General features: G+C 40.9%; 1 protein-coding gene across 2 annotated transcripts in view; it reads left to right on the forward strand.

Moving 5' to 3' along the window:
- tbc1d13 (TBC1 domain family, member 13) overlaps window positions 1–11,446 on the forward strand; it is a 33,155-nt gene extending 21,709 nt beyond the window's left edge. The window contains exons 4-15 of one of the 2 annotated variants that reach the window (XM_079657358.1): window positions 231–1,465; window positions 2,184–2,257; window positions 2,339–2,379; window positions 2,779–2,840; window positions 3,135–3,234; window positions 4,185–4,267; window positions 5,167–5,326; window positions 6,527–6,737; window positions 7,576–7,739; window positions 8,750–8,910; window positions 9,021–9,078; window positions 9,187–11,446. In XM_079657358.1, coding sequence (XP_079513484.1) covers window positions 1,443–1,465; window positions 2,184–2,257; window positions 2,339–2,379; window positions 2,779–2,840; window positions 3,135–3,234; window positions 4,185–4,267; window positions 5,167–5,326; window positions 6,527–6,737; window positions 7,576–7,739; window positions 8,750–8,910; window positions 9,021–9,078; window positions 9,187–9,252 — 1,203 coding nt within the window. In that variant the 5' untranslated portion in view covers window positions 231–1,442 and the 3' untranslated portion in view covers window positions 9,253–11,446. The remainder of the gene's footprint in view (window positions 1–230; window positions 1,466–2,183; window positions 2,258–2,338; window positions 2,380–2,778; window positions 2,841–3,134; window positions 3,235–4,184; window positions 4,268–5,166; window positions 5,327–6,526; window positions 6,738–7,575; window positions 7,740–8,749; window positions 8,911–9,020; window positions 9,079–9,186) is intronic. The other variant, XM_079657359.1, reaches the window with a different exon arrangement.
- Window positions 11,447–14,862: the final 3,416 nt, after the last annotated feature.

Genomic DNA, 14,862 nt, shown 5'->3' on the forward strand with positions numbered 1-14,862 from the left:
TCCGGTGACGGTACCACGTGGGTTCCGCCCAGTTTAAGCTCCGCCTCTTTCTGGGAAAATGCCGGATTTAAATTATAATGTGAAAGGGCACTGTTATATATGTTAAAGAGGTACGGGGAGGTTTTCATAGGACTTGTGTTGTTTCTCAGTTTTTTTTAATCAATTTAATGTTATTGTGAGGGCTTTAGAATGTGAACTATAAGTATTGTCTGGTCCTCACTTCCCAACAGAAGGGTGGCGGTAATGCGCCATTAAGCTGGATGCAAACAGCCATACAACTCGAGAAAGAAGAAGAAGAAGAAGCCCTGTGAGAAGTGAACGTGAACACGTGTTTATAACAGACTGTTTCCAACAATACTCACAAAATGAGTCATATTTCACATAACACATATCATCCATACACTGTGGCATCAACATGGCATTTTTTAGACGGATAAATCAGGAGAAAATGGGTCTTTGTTTGAGACAAATTGGTCTCGTCGACAAACTCTCGCGAGATTTGATAACAAAGCCATTACGTTCCTCAAACTGTGTCGACATTTTAAATCTAATGTTGCCCAACGTTTACAAAAACGCCCTTGCTTACTGCCTTTTGTATTGTACACATGTTTTTTTATCTTCCCTGATATATTACTTTAGTTATTTACAATATAAATACATTAGACTGAGCTCACAGGAAATGACCATTGCTCGTCTTTGGTACTAGGTACTATCGTGGTCTATTGTACATGTTACATTGTCACGGGTCCATCTAGTGCTGAAATGAGGAACTGCATAGTAACACTTATATAAAGTATTTCAATATACATGAACATAACATCGTATTTTATCATGATATGCAGGGTCGTCTCTCCCTACAGGCCGATCAAGCAGACTGCGTGGGGCCTCACCCATGGAGGCCCTCACCTCGCGGAGGGGGCCTCATCTTGCGGATGGAGCCTCAACTGAGACGAAAATGCGGCGCACCGATGCGCTTATGCGGCGCAATTATTGTGGCGCGGCACAGTTTCGCCGCTGGGAGGCTCCACTAGTGAAATATAACAGTATTTACATTGCAACGGAATGGAATAAGAAGGAATACAATATGGAATACAAATTGGTAGTAATAATAAATAATAATAAAAAAAACAGATATTGTTGTACATTGGGTGCATTAATGTAATGCATAGAGTCTGCGTTGTGGCTGAGGTAAAGTGGTATTGTGGTATAATTATCACTGGTAATGAAGGTAGATGAGTAGTAACACATTACATGTCACTTATTTGGCTTTAGGAAGGATAGGATAAGTTAAATTATGTTGAACAGTAGAACCGCCCATGCTGTCACTGGATCTGTCACAGGACCACAGTGTTGTTGTGAAGACGGAAGTGAGAGGAGGACTTCCCTCTGGACAATTCTTCATTTGGAAACAGTTAAAGTAATACACCACCACCTGCTCAGTCATGACTACTGCGTACAAAAACAGGTAGGACACATCTAAAGGTGTGTTTTAGCATGATGTGCATGACATTCAGAAACTGCTGCTACATCATTTATGGTATCCACTAGCATCCTAACTGCTAACTGACAATAACTTCACTGTTTAGCTGCTCAGCTAATCAAACAAAAGACAAGTTTGGGGCAATACATGCAAAGATAATACATGTGTGAATCTTCATGTGATCTAAATGTAATGTCAAGATACAAAGATAACGGTAACAAACACTGCAACTTCATCGTCTCATGTAGCTAGGTAGGCTAGCTCCCTGATAGCACATCAGCTGACACACCGTACTCCCTTAAGGCTAATAGTTAGTTAGCATATCCAGCTAGCTCCATTATCTGACAAGGTGGAAAACAGACAGAAGTCTACAAGTACTCAGAACTTGTACTTGAGTAAAAGTACCAGAGTGTAGGAATACTCAGTTACAGTAAAAGTCCTGCATTCAAAATGTCACTCAAGTAAAAGTATTATCATCAACATATAATTAAAGTAGCAAAAGTAAAAGTAGTGATTGTGCAGATTGGTCCATTTCAGAATAATATATATGATGTGTTTTATAATGATTGATCATTAAAGTATTATCAAAGCTGTATATAATAATGTAATAAATAAATAAATGTCTGTTAATGCATTGAACATTGACATTGTAGTACTCAGCATACATCAGATTTTAAACTGGTTCTCTCCTGTCTCATTTCAGAATACAGGAATTCAAAGTAGCGTTGAGTGAAGAGAACATCAATCTAAAGACGCTGAGGGAGCTGTGCTTCAGTGGTAACTTCAACATCTTAATGTTTATTTATCTGAGTATTTCATTGTTCTGTATTTGACCACCCTTTTCTCTATTCAACCCAGGAATCCCATTTGAAGGAGGCATACGAGCCCTTTGTTGGAAAGTAAATACACCTTTGTGCACCACATGGAAGAACTTCAGTTATGATAAACCTCTCATTGTTTTAGCTGCTATTCGACCCTAGCACCGCCATGACACTACACATTGTGCACTAATTAATTGAAAAGGTTGTAATGAAATGTACTGAAAGCATGTTCCTTAAACTCTAAAGCTGTTAAAGTTGATTAAGATATCATTGCAGGATTTAGGATGATTGTGGATTTCTTTAGACTTACTGTAACTGTAATTGACCATTTTACTCTGCAACAAATATCCCAGGCAAAATACAGCAACTAGTTGCATGGTGTGGGTGGCAAATCTTATATTTCCATAAAACTGTGAAGGATTTGCCTAAATGGTTTCACAGAACATTCTGAGTGTGACTGTTTTGCTCTCCTTTCAGATCCTTCTCAACTATCTACCTCTCGATCAGACATTATGGGAGTCTTTCCTCAAAAAGCAGAGGTGTGTGTGTGTGTGTGTGTGTGTGTGTGTGTGTGTGTGTGTGTGTGTGTGTGTGTGTGTGTGTGTGTGTGTGTGTGTGTGTGTGTGTGTGTGTGTGTGTGTGTGTGTGTGTGTGTGTGTGTGTGTGTGTGTGTGTGTGTGTGTGTGTGTGTGTGTGTGTGTGTGTGTGTGTGTGTGTGTGTGTGTGTGTGTGTGTGTGTGTGTACACTTTGATCAGGAGTTTTTAGACCCTAAATGACTCTTTTAACGGTCATTTTAATCACTTTCTGCCATGTTGTGCTGCGTCTCTCGTAGGGAGGTGTACACCCAGTTCCTAAAAGAGATGATCATCCAGCCTGGCATCGCCAAAGCCAACATGGGTCTTTCCAGAGAAGATGTGACGATGGAAGACCATGTGAGTCCACTCTGCCTACTTGGCGTTTTTCCTTTTTTTTATCACTGCAGTGTTAAACTGAAGTGAGGCCTGATTCAATAAAGCCATGCTGTGTGGAGTGCACTTTGGTCATAGGTAAGCAAAACAAACAGGCAATGCATGCAGGAGAATGTTCATAGATTAGCTTTAAAGAGGTAGTGTGGCCTGACACATAAAGATGAACTCGTGCATTTCATTTTGACATCGGCCTGTGTCCACTAGGAACTAAACATGGTGTCTGCACAAGACAGTGTGAAGGTGTGTGTATGAAGTCTCACACTGTCGTAGAAACCAAACCGCACAAGACTCTACTGTCTTTGTTGGCTTTAGCTTTGGAGTTTACTGGAAAGGAAGTGATTATTATTTATGTGTATCGTCTGTCTAGCGGCATGTTTGAATTAATAGATCCCTGTCCTTGAGTCTGATCAGCTGTTTGCCTAAGTATTGTTTAGATGTTCTCTCTCAGACTCACACACACACACACACACACACACACACACACACACACACACACACACACACACACACACACACACACACACACACACAGGCCAAATCAGAAATATACACACAGCTCTCATAGATCTGTATAACCTACAGAAGCTGTGATGTATTCCCACCCTTTTACTTTTGGAACACTTTGTTGTCTTGCAGAGGGAATTTGAAATGAAGTGAATTGTCCTTATTGGCCACTCGAGTGTGATGACAGAGGGAAAAGCTTGTTTTTAGATCTGTTTATTAAAGACCTAAATCACCTTTCTATTGCTTACAGTTCCATGTCTGCCACAGCTTGAAATGTCCATTCACAAAGAATATTGACACATTTCAGTATCACACTGACAATCACATGACGAGGAACCGCTATAAATAAATAGTTAAATGAAACTGCTCATCTTGCCTTTTCCTCAAATGTGTGTATTTTGTTTTTTCAGCCGCTAAATCCGAACCCAGAGAGCAGGTGGAACAACTACTTCAAAGACAATGAAATTCTGCTCCAAATTGACAAGGATGTGAGGTACGGCTTTAAAAAAAAAGGTTGTTGAAGATCTGTTAAGATAGTTGATATGTTGTGACGTCATTGTCATTAGTAGAGTAACAGGTAGAGTATGCACTTGCTCTATGTCTATTGTCCATCCATCCATCTTCTCCCGCTTATCCGTGGTCGGGTCTCGGAGGTATCAGTTCCAGCAGAGAGCCCCAAACGTTCCTTTCCCCTCATCAACCAGCTCTGACTGGGGGGTCCCAAGACGCTCCCAGGCCAGAGAAGAGATATAATCCCTCCACCTGGTCCTAGGTCTACCCCTTGGTCTCCTCCCTGCTGGACGTGCCTGGAACAGCTCCCTAGGGAGGCGCCCAGGTGGCATCCTAACTAGGTGCCCTAACCACCTCAACTGGCTCCTTTCGACGCCAAGGAGGAGCGGTTCAACTCCGAGTCCCTCCCTGATGACTGAACTTCTCACCTTATCCCTAAGGGAGACACCAGCCACCCTGCGGAGAAAACCCATCTCGGCCGCTTGTACCCGCGATCTCGTTCTTTCGGTCATGACCCATCCTTCATGACCATAGGTGAGGGTAGGAAGGGAAACGGCCCGGTAGACAGAGAGCTCTGCCTTCTGGCTCAGCTCCCTTTTCGTCACTACGGTGCGGTAAAGCGACTGCAGTACCGCTCCGACTCTCCGGCCCATCTCACGCTCCATTGTTCCCTCACTCGAGAACAAGACCCCGAGATACTTGAACTCCTTCACTTGGGCTATTCTATTGTATCTGTTTTATTGTGTTGCACTGTGGGAGGAGCCTGTGACCTCAGATTTCCATTGACATATCTACACTGTAGCTATGAACACATGACGATAAAAAGCCTTGAATCTTGAAATCTTGAGAAGTAGACGAGAGCTGACGGGTGATTGTTTTCAGGCGGCTGTACCCAGACATGGCGTTCTTCCAGCGGCCCACTCAGTACCCCTGCCAGCTGATCCTGGACCCTCAGAACGATTACGAGACGCTCCGGAGACGAGTGGAACAAACCACGCTGAAATCACAGACCGTCAACCGAAACCGCAGTGGAGTCACCAATGTAAGTGTGTGTGTGTGTGTGTGTGTGTGTGTGTGTGTGTGTGTGTGTGTGTGTGTGTGTGTGTGTGTGTGTGTGTGTGTGTGTGTGTGTGTGTGTGTGTGTGTGTGTGTGTGTGTGTGTGTGTGTGTGTGTGTGTGTGTGTGTGTGTGTGTGTGTGTGTGTGTGTGTGTGTGTGTGTGTGTGTGTGTGTGTGTGTGAAATGTAAAATGAACAGAGTAGGGAAATGATTTCATTCACCGCAGCGAGGTGTTCTGGCATTAACTTCTATAAAGGTGGAAAAAGCTATATAAATAAAATCTAAAAACAGCAGCAAGTGCATGTATACATATCTACAGTAGAAAGGACATTAACCACAAAGTGAAACCAGGAATTCAAAGTCTTCAGCTTTAATCTAAATGCTCAAACTATTGCCGGTTAAATATATATTAGATCGCAGATTCTATGATCTATTTCCCTTTTACTGCCACAGACCACACGGCAACATTCGTGTTGTTGTGAGAGAGAGGAACGGCAGCACCTGTATCTGTCCGAGTAGCTTCACATTTCCTTTTCCTTTTAAAGGTGGGGTAGGTAGTTCACTTCAGAAACACTTGTTATATTCCATGGAATGCTCTTAACATCCCGATAGCAATGAATAAATAAATAAATAAATAAATGTTTGACAATAAATCCATAAAATAATCTCATCTCTGGAAGCCGTGGCGCTGTAAAAAGCACGACCAATCATCTGAGCCGGCTAAAGTAACTGGATGGCCTACCTGCCTGTCAGCCTTCCATCTGTGCACAAACTTATCTCGTGCCCTCATTGGTCATGTGCGCGTTCGTGTGTGTTGGAGGAGGGGCTCTGTGAGGAAGGCTGAAGGAAGTGGCAGATTATTTCCTGCTGCGTTCTTTCAAATTCTCGAGCATGTCATGCCATGTTGCCGTTGTTCAGCATGGAAACATTCATTAGCTAACAATGACATTATTGTTCTATTAATATAAAGGGAGGTCAGGTACTCTTTAAAACAGCTGCTAGTTATGGGTACTTTTTACTGAAGTACATTTCAAAGCCTCTTTACTTTGACTTGAGTAAAGAAGTTTAGTCAGTACATCTACTTTCACCAGAGTATTTTTAAACACGAGTATTTGTACTTCTACTTGAGTAAAGGATGTGTGTACTCCACTCAGCCCTCTCTGTAACCTCTCTGTGTTCCTCAGGTCAGCTCTCCAGGGAAGTCCTTGAACCTTTACCCCTCTAACGAGTACGAGGTGCTGCCCAGCGGGAGTGAGGCTCACTGGGAGGTGGTGGAGAGAATCCTCTTCATCTACGCCAAACTCAACCCGGGCATCGCCTACGTGCAAGGCATGAATGAGGTCGTTGGGCCGATCTACTACACCTTCGCCACGGACCCCAACAGCCAGTGGAAAGGTCGGTGACATCTCACCATTCAATTCAAATTCAAAAGTTTCATTGTCATACGCACATAAGCTACAGTGTAGAAATGGCAATGAGATTCTAATATTTAAATAGAATATGATATGTACAAGAACAGAATTTGAAATGAGATAATGTACATTAAGACACAATTAAATACGGTTTATTACGGTGATAACTATTTAGATAAATAAGTAGATTGCCGGTATTGATGTTAACAGGGAGATATAATACACGTATGTACGTGGTAGAAGCTAGATAAGATTAGATAAGAGTTAAATACAGATTCTTGTTACAGTATTAATATCGTCATACTTAGAAGGCAGGCAGTAATAATAATCATTTGATCTCGGTACATAATGCACATAAGTGTTATTGTTCAGCAGTGGTGTCGCAGTGTTTGTTTGTTACATTTCTTCTTTATTTGGGGTCACATTATATTAAAAGTACAGTTTTGCAAATCATATATTTTTAAAGACCCGAAAATGACAAATGAAATACTGAATAAAAATAGTAAAAAAAAAAAAACGAAAAAGTACAGTTTTTTTGAAATGACAAATATGTACACATGTATCTACTTAAACACACACACATATATATATATATTCATATATATATACATACAAGCTCATACATACACATATACATACATATATATATACAAACATGTACGTACACATACATACATATATAAACACATACACCTATTACATACCCACATACATCAACATACACACATATACATTCATTCGGTGTATAGACACACAGTCGATGTGTTACATTTCTGACGTGTAGAAAGTGATTTGTGATTCCTGTACTCTATATTTCTCAGAGCACGCTGAAGCAGATACGTTCTTCTGTTTCACCAACCTGATGTCAGAGAACAGAGACAACTTCATCAAGAGCCTGGACGACTCTCAGTGCGGCATCACGTACAAGATGGAGAGCGTGTACTCCATGCTGCGAGAGAGAGACCTGGAGCTCTACCTCAAGCTGGTAAACATTCCTACTTCCTGCTTCTGAACATGGGAACGTTCTCTCTGTCATTACTTTACTTAGGTACATGTTTCTGATATCAGTTCTTTACTCCACCACTTATTTTTCTGACGACTTTTTACTTTCTACTTCTTACATGTTGAACACAAATACCTGTACTTTCTACTTCTCTCATTTTGAACTCAAATACCTGTACTTTCTACTTCTCACATGTTGAACACAAATACCTGAACTTTCTACTTCTTACATGTTGAACACAAATACCTGTACTTTCTACTTCTTACATGTTGAACACAAATACCTGTACTTTCTACTTCTTACATGTTGAACACAAATACCTGTACTTTCTACTTCTTACATGTTGAACCCTAATACCTGTACTTTCTACTTCTTACATGTTGAACACAAATACCTGTACTTTCTACTTCTTACATGTTGAACCCAAATACCTGTACTTTCTACTTCTTACATGTTGAACACAAATACCTGTACTTTCTACTTCTTACATGTTGAACTCAAATACCTGTACTTTCTACTTCTTACATGTTGAACACAAATACCTGTACTTTCTACTTCTCTCATTTTCCAAACAGGCTGGTTCCTTTAGTCTGAATGTGTGTTTGGTGGCGTGATCATTATTATTTAGAGTCATTGCGTGCCTATTGATTTGAACACGATCCGTGTATCCATCATTTCCTGGTCTTCTCTAAAGAAGAGGGACCAATGGAAACGTTGTCATGTTGCCGTTGGTCACCATGGAAACATTCATTAGCTAACAATGACATTATTGTTCTATTAATATAAAGGGAGGTCAGGTACTCTTTAAAACAGCTGCTAGTTATGGGTACTTTTTACTGAAGTACATTTCAAAGCCTCTTTACTTTGACTTGAGTAAAGAAGTTTAGTCAGTACTTCTACTTTCACCAGAGTATATTTAAACACAAGTATCTGTACTTCTACTTGAGTAAAGGACGTGTGTACTTTTGCCATCTCTGCCCCCCCCCCCCCAGGAGGAGCAGAACATCAAACCTCAGTACTTCACTTTCCGCTGGTTGACCTTGCTGCTGTCTCAGGAGTTCCTCCTGCCCGACGTCATCCGGATCTGGGACACGTTGTTCTCCGACCAGGACAGATTCCACCTCCTCATCCTGGTCTGCTGCGCCATGTTAATGTGAGCCTCCTCTCCCTGCTCTCTGCACTTATTTCAATGTGTAAACACGAGTATCTGTACTTCTACTTGATTAAAGGATGTGTGTACTTTTGCCATCTCTGCCGCCACAGACTCATCAGAGATAACTTACTGGCCGGAGACTTCACGGTGAACATGAGACTCCTGCAGGTGAGGCTTTTTATAAATCACGTGAAGCGTAAAAACCCCAAAGCTTCATAATCAGACACGATGTTTCAGAACTGGATTCACTCTTGATTTCCACTGATGTCTCCCCAGGATTACCCCATCTCAGACGTCAACACCATCCTGATTAAGGCCAAAGATCTGCGGGACACTTCCTAACCAGTTTTCTAACGTGGAAGGTGAGAGTTCGAACATTACGAATCATTGTCGTGTCAAACGTGTTGTTGGAGGACTTATGATGGTTTCGTACAGACGGGAAACCCAGCATTCGTTTTTTTTTACCTTGATGTCTTATGATTGGTCAGTGGGGACTGCTGTGGAAACATTTAAGGGACAAGCTGAATTTTTTCCTGAAGTGAGGGGGAGATGCCACCTGCTTCCTGATGCATTATGGGAAGAAAAAAAGCAGGTGTTGCTCCTCCAATCAAAGCCATGGACCCTCTTCAGATCACGATGCTTTTACTGAACTGAATCTGAGGGACAGGAGCTCCGTTACACTACAGATCCAGTTTGAAAACCGAATGTTGAACACCTCATCCAAGAGTTCCCCACGCAGAAGTTTCACCGAGCAAAAGTGCATGTTTGTTTTTTGAGGGATGTGTTTTTTTATTTGGTTTTTATTGTAAGCAACAGCCTTCTCTGTGTAATTATGTGAAAACAGGAAACGGTGTTTCTGTGTTCATTTCTTTCAGGGTAAAATAAATCTCAAGTGATGGGCCTGGCCTGGTAAATACTTCATGAGTAATCTCCTTAAAAGCCATTATTCCTTCAGTGTTATGTCTAAAAACAATGCCTTTTGTTCCATTGGGAATGTAATGAGATGCATTTCCTTGTAAAATCACATTATTTAGAGAGAAGGGCAAGAATCTGTGGCGCTGCTTCACACTGAACATGATTTACAAACCTGGGTTTACGAGGATTAGTATTCTAATAAAGCATTACAACCATGTAGCTATATACGGAACACAGTGCAATACTGATACCACAGTTATACTTTTTACGTTACTCCTATAATAATTACCCAAGGAGTCGATGTGTTGAGAGACCTCAAAGAAGATGTGTGCCTAAAAGAAGTGTTGAATCAACAAAAAACTCCGATTTAAATCTGAAAAGAGAAGATTAGCATTCTGACCTGAATGCCAGCTGCCCATGAGTAACGGCTTTAATCCCCTGTGGTGAGGAGTTATCCGGTCAGCAACAGAAACAAGAGATGTAAAATATCAAACTTTAATTTCGTGTAGAAGGGAAAGTAAGACATATTTGGTGGCCAACAAATACCATCAAATGTGGTCTGTTGCATTAAACACTTCCCACTCGCACGTGAGAAGACTAAAGCTACATTACTCTATTTTCCCTTTACAATAATAAACATTATTTTCTAATAATTGTAAAGCCTGTGTGCATTATTAAAGGATAAACCCCTGAAAACACCACATGCTTGCATTGTGTCAATACAACTAAGTATGTCATGAGCCTCTGTATTAAAGGCTAACTTATGTTCAGTTAACCCATTACTTTACAAAACACACATTTGACATATCAAATCGTTTAGTGGCGGACTGGCCATCGGGACTCGGTCGGACGATGTGGGCCGGTCGGATAAGTCGTCTCAAGCACCCTGATCCCCCCCCCCCCGGTTGACAATTAGTTTGCGGTACCGAAGTGGACCGGTCGAGAGTCCCGGGCCGATTTTTAGTCCCACTCCGCCCTGCTAACAGTTAGCATTACATCTGCTACAAGCAGCTAGCATAGCATGTGACTGCACACTGGAGAATATCTTCTGAGACCTTTAATAGAACAGAGGAGATGTTAAAGCCGTCTTGACTTGATGATTAATATGAACCGATCTTAACAAGATGCTTTGTTAACATGGAGTTTATATCCTTGCTAGCTCAATGCAGTCTGATAGCGTTCAGTGTGAACAGAAACACAGCGTCATGGTTTAAATCTCTTTTATAGTTTCATCTTGTGTTCTGCACATACTGTATATCTGATTATGGGTTGAGTATATCAAGCTTAACATTTGAATGTAAATGAATGTGTATCTGCAAACATATTGTAAAATATCCAGCCTCGTGATGAAGGTGAATCAATGAAGCATTTAATTCATACTGAAGACGTACGTTGTGATGAAATGCTTACAAATATTAACATGAATAAGGGTGAAATGGAAATGCTTACTCAATCAGTGGCATTTCATTTTGTACATAGGCCTACTGCATCTTTTTTATATGTGTGGCGAAAGTGGAAACGGATATAATTTCCAGAGCGACTCAAGTATTTAAATCAGGAGAAACTTCATTTTGTTTAAAGAACATGTCATATAATAAATGTTAAATCTTTGGTGATTAGACCCCGCTCCTGAAATCGTATATCTAAAGGGAGAAATGCAGCCGTGAGCATAGGGAAACCCCCCCCCCCGGGGTCTAGACACTGGTGATGATGCTGAAGATCTAGATTTGATGAAGAGGGGGTGTGATGAGGTTTTTGGATTCGCTCTCCTGGCACTGGATATGATGAAAGGAGGAGGCGGGCGGCAGCATGACAACCTGAAATCACAGCTGACTGCAGGAGAGAGGAGAACCATTTTAGAGTTTGGCTGCAGCACGGTGATTGGCTGCTGGGGAATGAGGTGGAATGTTATAGGTTAAAGCAGGGGGGTCAAACTCAAATACACAGTGGGCCAAGATAAAAAAAATGGGTACTAGTCGAGGGCCGGACTGGTTCAATGTTTATTGCAGAACTTATTGAAATGAACTTATTGCACATATTAAACCTGGAACTAACAAAGCTTAAATTATTGCCTATAAAAACAACATTAAACATTAAATAATCAGTTGATTCATTTCTTATGGCTCTATCTGCAGCTTCTCCAGAGTCATTTCTTATGAGTACATTTTCCCACAGGCCAACAACAGCTTCAACAAAACTATTTCCCTCAAAGAGAAACCAAACATGCCCTGTTGTCGTGAGAGAGAAAGTGCAGAAGGAAACATCCATTAAACTCAGTGTGCTGCTCTGTGATGCTAGCTCAGATACTTGGCATCTCATCTTGGGTGCAAGGTCATCAATGTTTGGGCTCAGGCTCTGAGCGGAGGAGACCCTCAGGATGGAGTGAAGGTGTGCGTGCAATATACCGGCGGGCCAGATCTAATAGGAATTAGAAATTATCCTGCGGGCCGAAATTAAATCCACCACGGGCCTGGTTTGGCCCCCGGGCCTTGAGTTTGACACGTGGTTTAAAGAGACGCCCGTGATGAGCTGATTATATGCAGCTGCGGAGTGAATGTATATATAGACCTACCCAGTCTTCCTGAAAGAACTTGAGCTGAGCTTCATTTCTGTAACGTACCATTTTAATAATCGATATAAGCACTCCGTAGACGGGACATTACAATCTCTTCTTTGTTTCTCCTCGACCGAACATCATATGTTACTATTAAACACGCTATTAAATGTTTTTGTAATGTGGTTGAGGGTTTTGTGTGTGAGGCTCTGTTTAACTTCAACAATATGGAACAATACAGCACTTTCACATGGTGTTAATAAGCCATGAGTGCTATTTCATTATAACTGAAAAGAGTATTTGATATCATTGTCAGGTTTTGATTTGGATAAAACACAAAAGCAGGGTCTCAGTCAGTAGGGGCTTGGACTGGGAGCTGTAGGGTCGCCGGTTCAAGTCCCCGACCAGACCTAAATATGGAGTGTGGACTGCTACTTGGAGAGGTCCCAGTTCACCTCCTGCCCTGCTGTGGTGCCCGTGAGCAAGGCACCGGACACCCCCCCTCTCCCATTGCTCCCCGGGCGCTGTACAATAGCGGCTCCTAGTACTAGACTCCTCCTGGTACTAGGGTGGGTTAAAAGCAGAGAACACATGTCACTGTGTGCTCTGCATGTGAGACCATTAAAGAGGGTCTCATCCGTCCCAATCTAGAAGATTCTAGAAAAGCTACATATTAATATCTCTTTATGAACTCTAGCTCTAAATCCACAGTGACACAGACATCATGTCAGTAAGAGAGGAGTGCAAATTTGAATATGATTATAAAAAAGTTATATTGCTACTTGAAATTTCTGCAGGACTTTCACATGTTCTGTTTGTAAAGATGAATTTGAGATCTACTTTACATCCAGCAACACCGGAACTAAGACGTTTAGCATTTGCATTCATCTTTTTATTTTGGGGGGGGGGGGGTATTTTCAAAAGACCATTACTAATTGATGGCAATTCATAGGATGTATTTATTGTGTGTGTGTGTGTGTGTGTGTGTGTGTGTGTGTGTGTGTGTGTGTGTGTGTGTGTGTGTGTGTGTGTGTGTGTGTGTGTGTGTGTGTGTGTGTGTGTGTGTGTGTGTGTGTGTGTGTGTGTGTGTGTGTGTGTGTGTGTGTATTCTTTTTCTTATGTCAGTTATTTGCATGTTTCCAATTTTGTAAGCACATTTTATAACGTATGTATTTGTATTCAGTGATGAGACGTGTATATATGTTTTTACATGTTTGCAGATGTGCATTAAAATGAATGATGGTATAAATCTGTCTTTGTGAAGTGCTGTGACTCTTTTGAATTAAATCATGCTTCTAATGTTTGGAAACCGTTGAACAGATATTTTCATATGATTAATAGCAGAGGTGGAAGAAGTACCTACTCAGATCGTGTACTTGAGTAAAAGTAGAAGTACACAGATCTTGTACTTGAGTAAAAGTAGAAGTACACAGATCTTGTACTTGAGTAAAAGTAGAAGTACACAGATCTTGTACTTGAGTAAAAGTAGAAGTACACAGATCTTGTACTTGAGTAAAAGTAGAAGTACTCAGATCTTGTACTTGAGTAAAAGTAGAAGTACACAGATACTTGAGTAAAAGTAGAAGTACTCAGATCTTGTACTTGAGTAAAAGTAGAAGTACACAGATACTTGAGTAAAAGTAGAAGTACTCAGATCTTGTACTTGAGTAAAAGTAGAAGTACACAGATCTTGTTCTTGAGTAAATATACTTAGTTACTTCCCTTCTCTGCTTCCACGTTTTGTTCAGTAGGATCATCTCCACATATTAAAACCACTTATATTTTTTGAAAGTAAATACAATCAGCAGAAGTAAAAAAGCTAACGTTAGGCTGTCGCTAAGCTACGCAGCTGTTTGCCATGAGTTAGTTAGCAACTACCTTAACATCTCCTGATATTCAACAGTTCATCTACATCTCTTAAGCTTGTATTTATCGTGGAAATGTATAATTTAACTGACTTGTATGTAAAAGAGTTTCCTCCTCGGCTCACAGGCTGAATGTGAGGCTTCTTCAAACCTTTGATTCTCATGTCTACCATTTGCTTTTCTTATCCTTCAACCGACTGAATGGTGTCGCTTCGACCATTGTTAGGGTAGGAATTATCATATGGATGTTAGCGTTGTAATTTCCATGCAATCACTTTCACGTCTGGCCACCATTTCAATAGCCTGTAATGTAAATGTGGGTTTGCTTTAATCAATGTATTTAAACAAGGACCATGCATACAAATACTTTAATCTCAGAAAAGAGAAAACAGGATTAAATGCCAGATTTTAGCAAATGGCTCATTTACATCTGCAGTCAGTACGCAGGTGAATAACAATCAACAGACACTAAAGACATTGCATAATCTCACACGAACAGATACGGGGAAACATTCCTGCCTAAACTGCAATAACTTGGCAGAGAAATAGCTTTTCTTCTTTTAAGGTTATTTATATAGTTAAATTAAAATGTGGTGTAAATCCTTGTTTTTAGCATCC

Source organism: Notothenia rossii (assembly GCF_949606895.1).
Source record: "Notothenia rossii genome assembly, chromosome: 11".
Classification (NCBI taxonomy): Eukaryota; Metazoa; Chordata; class Actinopteri; order Perciformes; family Nototheniidae; genus Notothenia; species Notothenia rossii.